The 12104-nt window shown below is 35.5% G+C and overlaps 2 protein-coding genes across 3 annotated transcripts; both read left to right on the top strand.

Moving 5' to 3' along the window:
* Nucleotides 1-97: 97 nt before the first annotated feature.
* On the top strand, nucleotides 98-2213 carry LOC137711058 (protein BUD31 homolog 1). The gene is made up of 4 exons (XM_068450261.2): nucleotides 98-246; nucleotides 777-877; nucleotides 987-1174; nucleotides 1795-2213. The coding sequence occupies exons 2-4, from the start codon at nucleotides 784-786 to the stop codon at nucleotides 1948-1950; spliced, it is 438 nt and encodes a 145-aa protein (XP_068306362.2). The 5' UTR covers nucleotides 98-246; nucleotides 777-783; the 3' UTR covers nucleotides 1951-2213.
* Nucleotides 2214-3537: 1324 nt separating this feature from the next.
* On the top strand, nucleotides 3538-8685 carry LOC137709783 (protein CYCLOPS). Of its 2 annotated transcripts, XM_088696070.1 has the most exons (12): nucleotides 3538-3870; nucleotides 3993-4237; nucleotides 4473-4522; nucleotides 4690-4830; nucleotides 4949-4997; nucleotides 5080-5132; nucleotides 5295-5971; nucleotides 6415-6458; nucleotides 6565-6613; nucleotides 6920-6968; nucleotides 7492-7620; nucleotides 8077-8685. In XM_088696070.1, exons 2-12 carry the CDS (start codon nucleotides 4052-4054, stop codon nucleotides 8198-8200), a joined length of 1551 nt encoding a protein of 516 aa, XP_088552196.1. In that variant the 5' UTR covers nucleotides 3538-3870; nucleotides 3993-4051; the 3' UTR covers nucleotides 8201-8685. The 2 variants fall into 2 exon arrangements, with proteins under 2 accessions (XP_088552196.1, XP_088552195.1); XM_088696069.1 differs by lacking the exon at nucleotides 3538-3870 and having other exon boundaries at nucleotides 3877-4237.
* Nucleotides 8686-12104: the final 3419 nt, after the last annotated feature.

The raw sequence follows: 12104 nt of genomic DNA, 5'->3' as shown, positions 1-12104 counted from the left end.
GATTTTAAAATATCTAAAAGCACTTTTTATACCAATTTAACAAGAGCTTTTTTTTTTTTTTTTTTTTTTGTAAGCGGCTCCCTGTGGTGTTGGACATGAGTGTTGTCTTTTATTCGAACACTGTCGGCTCTGTAATCTGATATTTGACAAAAAAAAAAAAAAAAAAAAAGCGAAAGCCCATTTTAATCCGACAGCGTGTTTCCTCCTCCGCATTGCAGCCGCTCCACTGCTCCTCCTTCCTGAGCCGTAAGTCCTTCTTCATCGATAAGCCCATTTCTCTCTTCTTCTTCTTGTTCAAGTCTTCTACTTATTCCAGGCTAATTTCTTCTGATTACTGTTTCTAAATTCTGATTTACGGATTTAGGAATTAGGGTTTTTTTAATTGGATGTCTAATCTAGGGATTTAGGGATTATTGAATTGATGTCCAATTTCTGATTTTAGTTTAGTTGAATTTTGGGATTGGATTGGAGCTCCAGATGTTGGTCTTTGAATTTTAGTTGATTTTGTATAATTGTATTGTTGTTAGGTTATCATTTTGTGGGGAAATTCCATAAAAACAAATTAGACTATGCCCAAATTTAGAGAGGAACTTATGACTTAGGAAATTGGCTTAAAAGTTCAGCCCAATCCAGTTTCAAATCCTGGGTTCGGGCTTGGTGCTTATCATTTGTGATTTTCGCTAATTAATATATTCTTGGAAACGCCTTCTTTTCTTGTTGATTCTATTGCTGCTGCGGATTGAGTTTTTGAGCTTATATGTTGCCACGGACGACAGGTAGAAAATGCCAAAGGTGAAGACTAACCGAGTCAAATACCCAGAAGGATGGGAACTGATTGAGCCTACTCTTCGTGAGCTACAAGCTAAGATGAGAGAAGGTTTAATTTTTTCCGTGTTTTTATTACATTGTTCATTGAACTTTTAAAAATCGATGCGTATAAGAATTCAAAAGTACACTGATGAATGTTTCCTTTATCTTTTGGACAGCGGAGAATGATACTCATGATGGTAAGAGAAAATGTGAGACCTTGTGGCCTATTTTCAAAATTGCACATCAAAAGAGCCGCTATATTTTCGACCTTTACCATCGAAGAAAGGAAATATCCAAGGAACTATATGAGTTCTGCCTGGACCAAGGCTATGCTGACCGCAATCTAATTGCAAAATGGAAAAAGGTTTGTCTCAGATCTCTTCTACCCTTATTTGCTATTAGTTGGCGTTTTCTTTCCTTTGTCTGGTTTATATGTGTATGAAGTTGACTGCATGGTATATCGAACTTGGAAATAAGTTGCCTAGTTTTGAATTGGAAGCGGAGAGCCTTGTTGGCTTGGGGTCGCCCTTTTAATCATGAAACACCTGTAAATAAAGTTGAAAGAACATAAGCATGAATATTTATTATAAGAAAATTGGAGTAAACTTAGCATTGCTAGAAAATTAGCCAATTCAGGGGGAAATACATAGATATAGGACATGGGTAGTATGACATGGATACGCCCACCATGAAGGTCAAGTTATATGTGTTGGAATACATAGACATAGGACATGGGTAGTATGACATGGATATGCTGACGATGAAGGTAAAGGAATATGTATTGGATTTTGCATTGTCAGCTGCATTAGTAAGTTAAAAACGAACTTCTGTACTTTAATTAGGATACCAAAAATGTTAAGGAATATATAGCAAATTCATGTACATTGCGTCCTTTTATCCACATTTAATATTTATGAATTAATATATTAGTATAAGTCAACTGTGATGACAAATCATGACATAAGGCTTGTGTCTGAATTGCAGCCTGGATACGAACGCCTCTGTTGTTTAAGATGCATGCAGCCTCGGGATCATAACTTTGCCACCACGTGTGTTTGCCGAGTGCCCAAGCATCTGAGGGAGGAGAAGGTTATAGAGTGTGTGCATTGTGGCTGTAGGGGCTGTGCCAGTGGAGATTGATTAGTGGTATGTCGTTCAAATTGTATTACTAGTGAGGATGTTGAACCACATTATCCTTGGTACCGTGGATTGTTCGGAATTTGTAACTTTCAGCTGATCTTAATTAATCTGGGCCGTCCCTTTGTAAATGGTGTTAGTAGTATGTGTTTCTTTGATCTGAACAACAGTTAATTGTGTTTTCGACTAACTGCACCTTGAAATCTGAAAGACTTTGGAGTTTTAGTGAAACTTTGTATCGATGAATGATTCTAATTCGTATTGCACTTGCAGCGTGTCATTTTGTTTTAGAAAGGATGGTAATTGCTTAAACGCTTGATGAAAAAACTTCTCTCGTTATATTATACACAAGAATTGTTATGTTTCGAATGCTCACTGGAATTTGCTGATTTTAGAGTGTGGCTTGTAGCAACCAAATCGATGTATTGCCCAGTCTTTTGAGTTCCAAGCTGTAGCTACCCAAACAGATTGAGTCGATGAGTACAGTAAAATCGGAATTCTGAAGATTCATTGCAAAATCCTATAAATATTGTGTACGTGTTGTAATCTGAGTGGATATGATGGGTAAGAACATCCTTGTTGAAGCAGGGTTAGTTTATAGGCGACTTTGACATCCAATTTGGGTCCTCCCTAAATGCATCTGTTCTTTCCTTTAATTTTCGTGAGCAGTGTGTTTCACTCTCTTTATTCTAGTTCTAATTTTTCATCCTGTAATTTAGAAGATTTTATCATAATTATTTTATAGTTTGTCTAAAGAAAAAGAAAAAAAAATTGTGAGTTAAACAACTAGTATTATTGTCTAGTGGTATTTCGTTTTATTTGTAAGTGAGATATCTCATTTTCGACTCACATGGGTGACAATAACGTACAATATTTATGTTTAGTTTGATACTTAGTTATGTCAGACCTATTGTGGAACTTACCACGATCGTCCTCCCGTTAAATGATGTTAAGGACCCCAATCAAAATATTTAAACAAACAAAATTTCAATATAACAATTAGGTTGATTAGAGACCAGAATCAAAGTGATCCAAAAAATAATCCTCCTACGTCTTAAGCCTTCAAATTGATTAGCAAAAACAAAATTAAATTGGCTTGTGTTTGGAGCCTATGATTTTTATAGTCCTATAAAAAATTCCCACTTGGTGGATATTAAATTTCTGAATCGACCATTACCAATTTACCATATTATATAAAGTCCACGAGTCAGATGGTACCTCCCCAACACTAATACAACGCCCTCCCAACGGCTACCCTTTTTAAATAAACATAATCAAGCAAGTCCATTTCTTGCTGCCATCATTGCTTAGCTGTTTCTACCCTAAGCAAATTGGTGTGATGAAAGCCGAACACAAACCTCGGGAACAGGAATAAACGCTCTTAACCTCTTGAGCTACAGGCCTCTTGCATATCTTACCGGGTTACATTGAACTTAATAAGGTTTGATTCATTTTTTAATCTGCCTGCGTTTGACAGACCGTTGAAGAATGGAAGTAATTTACTGCTGCAAGAATGAAAGTTTCGTGACAAAGACGAGACAATGTTTGGTGTAGGGAATCTTTAGATAGCCCGAAATCAACGATACGGCAGTTTTTGTTTATAATAATCTTGTTTTGATGACCGCAGACCAGCATATGCTTGTAAAATGGTTCAAAGGAAAACTAAATACGCGTAACACTGACATATGAAACTATAATCTTGGTACTTAAGACCTCTTCTTTGTCGTATACTGGTTGGTTTTAATGTTTGAAGTCTTGCCCAGATGGTGGTAGTGTTGATCAGTTCAGACTTGAGACTGCAGAGACAGAAACAGTTGCTGTGTCAACTTGGTTCAAAGTCGTCTCGCGTAAGTAGCTGGTTTAAGAGGGATCAGAAGAGCATCATCTGCTTGAGTACATAGATCGATTATAGCTCGCTCACAGGTATATATAAGAGTTGACCCTATTCGGGTGGCTTCTATTTTTTTGTTTGTGGGAAGTGTTTTTTAGTATGGTCAATGAAGGGATTAAGGGAAGCTCAGTGAATGATTCTCTTGTGAAACCAGAAAGCAGTCGGCAGAAGTTGATAAACGCATTGGCGATTCCAAGAAGTGAGGGGCAGGAGATGGAAGGAAGAAGGCTTTCGGACTTCTATAGGAACACAAGTGAGGAGTTGAGCCTGAGATCTTATATGGAGAGCCCAGTTGCAATGCCTCTACCAACCATGGAGATGCTTGGTTTTAAGAATTTGTCTCAAAACTTTCGTACTGATAGCGAGGAACTCTTCAAAAGCTGGCTCACAAATGGAGAGGCAAGCAGCCGTGTTATCCTTATCCTACATACTCATTTACTTGTTTTTCTCTTTGAAAGTTTGATCATTCGTTGAATGTCCAATAGAACATCTATCTAGGTTTGAGTCAGTTAATTGTTTCACATAAGATACACAAAATCCATTAGAAGCTGGATGATATATGGACTTGTGGGTTCGGTGCTCTGTCCCTTTCCTGATCGTCTTTTTTTGTTTATTGACATGTAACTTTTTCCAGACCAATTGCTATAATTCGTCAAGCATTGCACATCGTACCCGATCACGGATGTAAGTAGTCTGCAGTTCGAGCAACCCTTAAATGGAAATCATGTGCTACGCCTTAAAAACGTTGTTATTTTCCAGACTGCATAGTGTTTTTTTTACCTTCAGACTTCCGGATCTTTGATCTTCTTTGCTTTCTTGTTATAAGCTCATAATTGCTTTGTGCATCACAGGATTTCTACTGAAATAGCTAGCTTGCCGGGTCAGCAACATGTCGGTATACTTCAAAAGAAAAGAAGCAATGATTGTTTGTATCCACCAATTAATACAATGCCTGATGAAATCTCGGGTGACAACAATCAAAGTTCAATCAGGTGGCTACTGCTCCCTTCTAATAAGCTGCCTTGTAGCATATACGAATTTCTTCACACGGTGACGATAACAATTTTCTAAGATAGTTACATTGATTTAATTTGGTCTCAATTTTTTCAGGCATGGTGTTGAACGAGGAATACAAGCTAGCGAGTTATACTTGGCTAAGGCATGTTAATATTGATTCCTTTCAGGATTCATTTCAAGGAAGCTTCATCTTGTATGTATCTGATATTTTCCTATCAATGCAGGCCTGGTTTCACAGTTCTCAACCAATGACAAGAAGCCGATCCTCTGAATTGCGGTAATTTTTATACACTTGTTTATACATAATAACCGCAGAATTTCTGTTAAACTTCCTGTTGATGCAGTCCTTAATTTAGTTCATTTTTTTTTTCTTATTTACTTGTACGGAGGGCACATGTCATCATCTCATTTCATTCAATGCGTATATATTAAAATACAGGAGGAGGTATGTCGCTATGCAAAACGCTCAAATGCCAGCAGGTCTGGAAGTCATGCAGACTGCTTCAGGGAATAGCAATCTAGCAAATCAGGATTTTGCGTTTTCAAATGGTTTCAATGACCCTCCTATTTGTGAGGTCAGCAACCAATTGGCGACCTTCATTTCTCCATCCAATTCATCATCGTCCACTTTCAACACCCCACTAATGAGTGAAATGGATAAAGTTTCATCTGTGGTGACCATGCTAAAGGGTACCTTGGAGCGCAAAAAGCTTCGCAATCAGATCGAGAAACAAAGTGTGGATGATGATAGATCCAATGGACGTTTCTCAGTTCAAGAAGTTATTTTCAACACCGGTTTTGATCAAGGGGAAAGGGATCAACTTCATGATATGGCAGCTGGAACATTTCAGGAAGTATCCACTATCCAAGTTAATGGTCATAGAATTACACAGAACGTTGAAGGTTCACTGGATCTTCAGATGGAAGGTTTTGTAAATATCACAAACCCAAATCCCGTAAGCAGGACTTCTCAAGAACGTTCCCAAAGTGAATCATCTGCTGCTGCACCAGTAGTTTCATCTGGTTTTGATGCATGTGACGGTCCCAGCAATTCAGGTCAAACCCTGAGCATTTGTGAAAGTTCAATCAAACGAGCTGAAAGCTCTAGATCCAAAGGTGATCCTTTTTAAGTCACTGTTCCCTTCTTATGAAAATTGTGTTGCAGACTCATATCAGTGACCCTTTAGCTTTTAGAAGCCCTTGAGTTATCTTATGCAAGTTTCGTTGACAGAGAACCAACATACAAAATAAATCGATTAGCCCAAGATGCATAATTACCATCATGATACATCTTAAAATTGTGAAAGAACTATGATCGGAATTATCTTTTTGTTTCCATTTACCAGAGTAAATGAAAATTTGTACAAAATTAAAAGACTATCAGCACAAAATGCAACTGTATGCCTGTGCAGATGTTTCAGATGCACACCTTTCTTTCTCCGCTTGTGATTAAAAATGTTTATGAAGACATATTAGCACTACTAATAAAAAGTTAATTCTGGTACGCATCTGTGAGCGTTTCATGTAACTAAATTATATATCTTGTCGTGGAACTACAGATGTCAGAGAACGGATAATTGGCAATTTGAAAGATGACCAAAAGGTATACTCTACTCTTGGACATTGAGTACAGCATGTTATTATGAAAACATCTAAAACATTTACCAAGTTTCATTTTTCTTTGTTCTTTAACTTGGCATATTTCACAGAGTGGGAAACGTTTAGACCGCTACGGATCAGTGACATCAGCTGTTTCAGGTATCCAATTATGACTAAAACTTCATCATAGTGAGTTAACGATTTCGTGTCAATGTTACCTCTATGAATAAATTAAACCAGAATGTTCTTGGTTCTTAAAGCATACTTATGAATTGAACTTTATGAGATTTTAGAATGGAATGTAATCTAGTTGATGGGACAAGAAAAACCAAACTCTTTACTTATGATGTGCAACACATACAACGGAAGGTTCTTATGTTCGAGGTGAACTAGGAAGCCTTTGGACTTACCTGACATTTTTTCCCCTCATAGTATTCTCTCTAACCAAAACAAAATGTTATGCAGTGGACAAGGAGGATGCAACAAAAAAACGCAGGGTGGAGAGGTCACGGAAGTAAGTACAGCAATACCCACAATGGGGGATAGTATTGTCTTCCCCCGAAAAAACTTCTCTTCTTCGAAATTTAGATTTTCTTTTCTTTATTTCCATATTTTTGTTAACAAATGGGAGCAGATTTAGTTAATTGGCTATCCATTGAATCTTGATTCCAGTTTTTTTTTTTTTCAAATTTGGATGCTCATATATGAGTTAAGGATAAATGGGTTGATTTTAAGCACACGGGTTCACATAAGATACGATAGCGGAAAAAACACGAGCATACTTATCTCACATACTGTCTGACATCAAATTGATCGCATTGAAGAGTGAACTTTTCGTATTGAAGATTGTAACTTTTGTTAGGAATTCTAGGAGGAGAAGTTGAGGAGGATTTTATGTTAAAATCAGTGAGCAGGTTCAAGTGATGCCAGAACATATCTTTTTAGGCAACGTGAAGCAATGGAAATTATCTAGAAAGTGCTACATGTGTTTTAGAGATGAGAAGGTTATATTTACGTTAAGTTTCTTGTCGATGTAGAATGGCGGAGGCAAAGGGAAGGAACTCAACTCCAGTAATTCCATCTGATATGCAATCTGTCTTGAAGCGGTGCGAAAATCTTGAAAAGGAAGTGCGATCACTCAAACTGAACTTGTCCTTCATGAATAGGTAACGAAACAGATTAGCTTTCATTTCCTCAGAATTTTCTACTTTGATGTTTCCGCGTACGAAGCAACTTATTTGCTCTTTCACTCAAGTCACATTATGCATACAACCGTTGAATATCCGTATCTAAGATGGAATGGTGCAGTTGTTTGCTAAATGACATAAACTTTCTAGTTGTATTAATCAAGATTTTTATGGTTCAGAAACTTGCTGTGCGTTAGAGCTTCTAACTAACTTCTGTTAATAGGCTTTGTTCGTCCGAAACTTAGTTAAGTCTGTCGGTTAAGTGCTAGAACTAGTAAATTGTCGAGCAAAGTCTTTCGAAAGTATTGCCAGTTAGATCAAATCAACTGACAGGGTCTTTTTGGGAGCACGAAAGCTTTTGGTTTGACTGCTAGAAACACGCCTTCGTGTTCTATCTGAAACTTCATTGATTATCTAAGTGTTACATTGTTTCAGGAAGGATTCTGAGCAGACTAAGCAGATAGAGGAGCTGCAGAAGCAAAATGAAGATCTAATGGATGAAAAAGAACGGCTCGTGGAGGAGATAGAGAGAGTCCTTTCAGAAACTGGCAATGTTTGAAACTCATCAACTTCTGGTTTGCAGTTAACTTCAGGATCTTGAGAATTTATACAGGTTCAATGAGGAAGACAAAGCAAGCAGACAAATGTCAATGCTTGATGCACAGTAAATTTATATATATAACTAAGCTACTTAGACGTTCCTCCCGACTCTCACAAAGCGAGGAGTCTTGTTAGCTTAGGGTTGCCCTTTTTATATAACTAAGGTCAGGTAAAACGGTAAAGCTTATTCGTAGCTTTGGAAATTCTAGAGTAAGGAAGACCAAGCTGCTTGTGTTTCAATTTTTCTTCCATGATACTCGCATTAGGTGCGAAGGTCAATTTGAAATGTATACCGCATGAAATAATTTGGGCAACGGCAAATGGAGGTTACTTCGTCTTATACAAAGATATTCTGATAATGCGAGGTGGCTTTAGGCCAAAGCCACAATGACCTAATTACAACTAAGTATCGAATTTAATATAAATGTTAAATCATTCTCGTCATTTATGTGAGTCGAAACTGAGAATCATCACGTGTAGTACACAAGCTTTTAATAACTTAGAATCCTTCTAGTTCTTCATGATGTTTGTCTAATTGGGTGCTTGAGTTGATTTCATCGAAGCCACTTTTAAACCATAAAAAGTTAACGGAGAAACTTAAATTAAACTCCATAATCCTATATTGGTAAGTTAAATTAGTGAAAATCTGGTGTAAGATACGAAATTTCTCGAGAAATGCATGCAAGACTTACAACTTGATTTGGTTTTCTGAAAAAAAATAAAATAAATAAACAAAAAAAATTTAAAAGAGGGAACACCAAACACCAAGGGGTAAAATAGAGAACTAGTGGATTGCAAGTAGAAAATTGCCTTGGTGGATATGATCTTCCTCTTCAAAGTTAAAACTACTGCGTCCCGATTTCAAACAATTTAATTAAGGGTAGATTATCCTATTATTTGCAAGGAAACAAAACAATAAATTAGTAATTGCTTTTAAAAAAAGAGAGAAAACTAGACATTTGGCATACAGAAAAGACACTTGGTGTGCAAAAATATATATATAGAGAGAGAGAGAGAGAGAGAGAGAGAGAGAGGTGGCAAATAATGGTGCGCATGGAGTGAGAGAGAGAGAGGTGGCAAATAATGGTGCGCATGGAGTGACCCTTAGCTATTAAAGAGTGTGATTAGTTTTTAAAATTTAAAAAAGAGTATGAAAAAATGATGGTGAGACAATTTCTCTTAACAAATGCATATTTTATCTTAATATTATATAATTACTGTTTTGTCCTCCTTATGTAAATATTGTGTATCAAAAGTGAGGGTAAAATAGAAAAAATAGGGATATGATTGTCATTTTATCAAAAGATACAAAATTACTATTTTGCCCTCCTTATGTAAGTATTGTGTATCAAAAGTGATGGTAAAATAGGAAAAAAAGGGCAAGTGCATATTTTATCTTAATATTACATAATTACTGTTTTGTCCTCCTTATGTAAATATTGTATATAAAAAGTGGGGGTAAAATAGAAAAAATAAGGATATGATTGTCATTTTATCAAAAGATCTAAAATTACTATTTTACCTTTCTTATGTAAGTATTGTGTATCAAAAGTGAGGGCAAAATAGGAAAAATGGGGGCAAAAGATACAAAATTACTATTTTGCCCTCCTTATGTAAGCATTGTGAGGGCAAAATTGCAAAAAAAAAAAGTGACAAAAAGTTGACTAGAAGGGCTCTCTTAATAATAGTATAGATAATCTTCATCTCATAATATTGTTTTTTTTTTTTTTTTTATAACTTAATTTGATCTCTACAGTCAGGAATTGATTTTCCAAACTCCTTGGTTGCTTTATCTTCAAATTTTCGGCATTTCTCTCAAGAACCTAAGTTGCTTCAAGGTGAGTCCCTAAATCTATTCCTACTATACTCATTTTCTTTGAGATCTCTAGATTTAGTCCTTTTAAAGTCTTTTTTTTTTGTTGTCCGATGGGTCCATATTATACCATATATTTTATCCTATTCTTAGTTATAATTTATTGGTTATTTTGGTAGAACTTTGATACTTTGTTATATATTTTTAATGTAGGACATTTGACTTCCTCTGGAGCAAAAAGTGAACCAACGGATGAATTTTGGAGTGATTCTAATTGGAGGATGTTCGTGAGTCTTTCAAGATGATTGTATCAAAATTCCAGATTTTTCTACCAAGCTGTTTGACCGTGGTGATGAAAAGAAGACCCAGCATGCAGCTTTCCCAGATTAACATTTATGGACGTTTTGGGTATTTTTGAGGTCAAGATGACATATTTTGGGGAAGATTCCTTCTGAGGATTTGTTGGGGACGTCTCAAGCTTTAATAAGAGATATTTTGGGACCAAATCGAAGTTGATTTGGTGGGTCAAAAGCTTGATTTTCTGAGAAGTCCAAATTTCAAATTTTCTAATTATCTTATTCTATTATGTTTCCTAGTTTTTAGAAGACCTTTTCTAGTAAGGATTTTATTTTGTAGTAGTATAAATAAGGCTATTTAGCCATTAGAAAAGGGAATGCATCAATTTGGAGAACTTAGTTAGGCTTTGACAATTTGTATTTCAAGGTGTTTTCTATTCTTTTTCTATTTCAATCAAATTCCTTTTGTTTTATGGTTGTTGGTAACTAATTTTCGTTTGCTAGGGTGATGCCTTGAGCCTTAGCATGAATATGTAGTTTTTATTTAATTACTTATGATATTATGCATGCATACTTTGAATTATTAATCACTGTGTTTAAACTGTCTTTGTGTCTTAACGATTCGCGACCATTATGATGTTTAGATAAGTAATCGATGCATTCGGTCGGAATACCACCAGCTTCTTGTGATTGATAATTGTAATTTCACCTAGGGTGAATACCTTAGGGTTTGCATGATTTTTCAAAGGGTTTTCACAAAACGTAATAAGTCATGCAAGTTTATATTTGATCAGAATACCACAGACGGATTACGTATTTGATATACGTTCTAACTTGAATACCGCGAGTAGAATATGCATTAGGAAAACCTAACTTTCAAAGTTGCACGTGTAATTCATAAGTAATTGGTAAAGCTACATAAGATTGTTAAGGTGATGACGGAACCCTAGTGTCTTTTTATCATTATTTTCTAAGATTGTTCCCTTTCAAATTGGTTTTCTTTAATTGTTTTAATTTAAAATTCGTTTTAAATATTCTAGGTCATAAAATCAACATTTTCGAAACTTTGTTTTAAATAGTTAACTAAGAATTAGTTTAAATACAAATTATTCAATCAATCCCTGTGGAAACAACCTTACTTAAGCCGTTTATACTACAACTATCTTGTTCTGCAAGTATTTTTAAATATTTTTATCTCTATTTTACAGGTGGTAAAAATCTTATCATTATCCCCTAACATTAAGTTTTGCATGTCCAAATCTATCGGTGATATTTAGAAATGTAGTTTAATCGAACCCTGTAAGAATAGAAAATATGACATATGCATATCCTACAAGAAATAGGTTTGGAAAAAAAATTACTTGGTATTCAGCATGTAAACTTTTCGTGTGTAAGATCATGACTTGGATCTTTTTTATTTCATCGATTTTGTTAATATCCTCATTTTCTTTGAAAAAAATAAAGAAGGGGAAGGATCTTCTTCGGGAGGATTCCTCTTGTTCTTGTTTATTCCACCTTGTTTTGGAAGTTGTCTCTAATTCTACATAGGTTTCTTCCTCACTTTCTCATCTTTCTTTCGTTCATGAGGTTTCTTTCAGTTTATAGTAACAATGGGTGACAACCAGTGGCGGATCCAGGATTTTAAACTCGGGGGGTCCCAATAGTAAAGGTTAAAAAATTTATAGACAAAAATAACATTGAAAAGTTAAATATAATACATTTTATTCAAAAATCATTTGCATAACAATATTACA

The sequence above is a fragment of the Pyrus communis genome, chromosome 6 (genome assembly GCF_041283825.1).
Source record: "Pyrus communis isolate YQ-2024b chromosome 6, ASM4128382v1, whole genome shotgun sequence".
NCBI lineage: Eukaryota > Viridiplantae > Streptophyta > Magnoliopsida > Rosales > Rosaceae > Pyrus > Pyrus communis.
The sequence above is the reverse complement of the archived record's forward strand: the minus strand, read 5'-3'. Positions and strand labels throughout refer to the sequence as shown.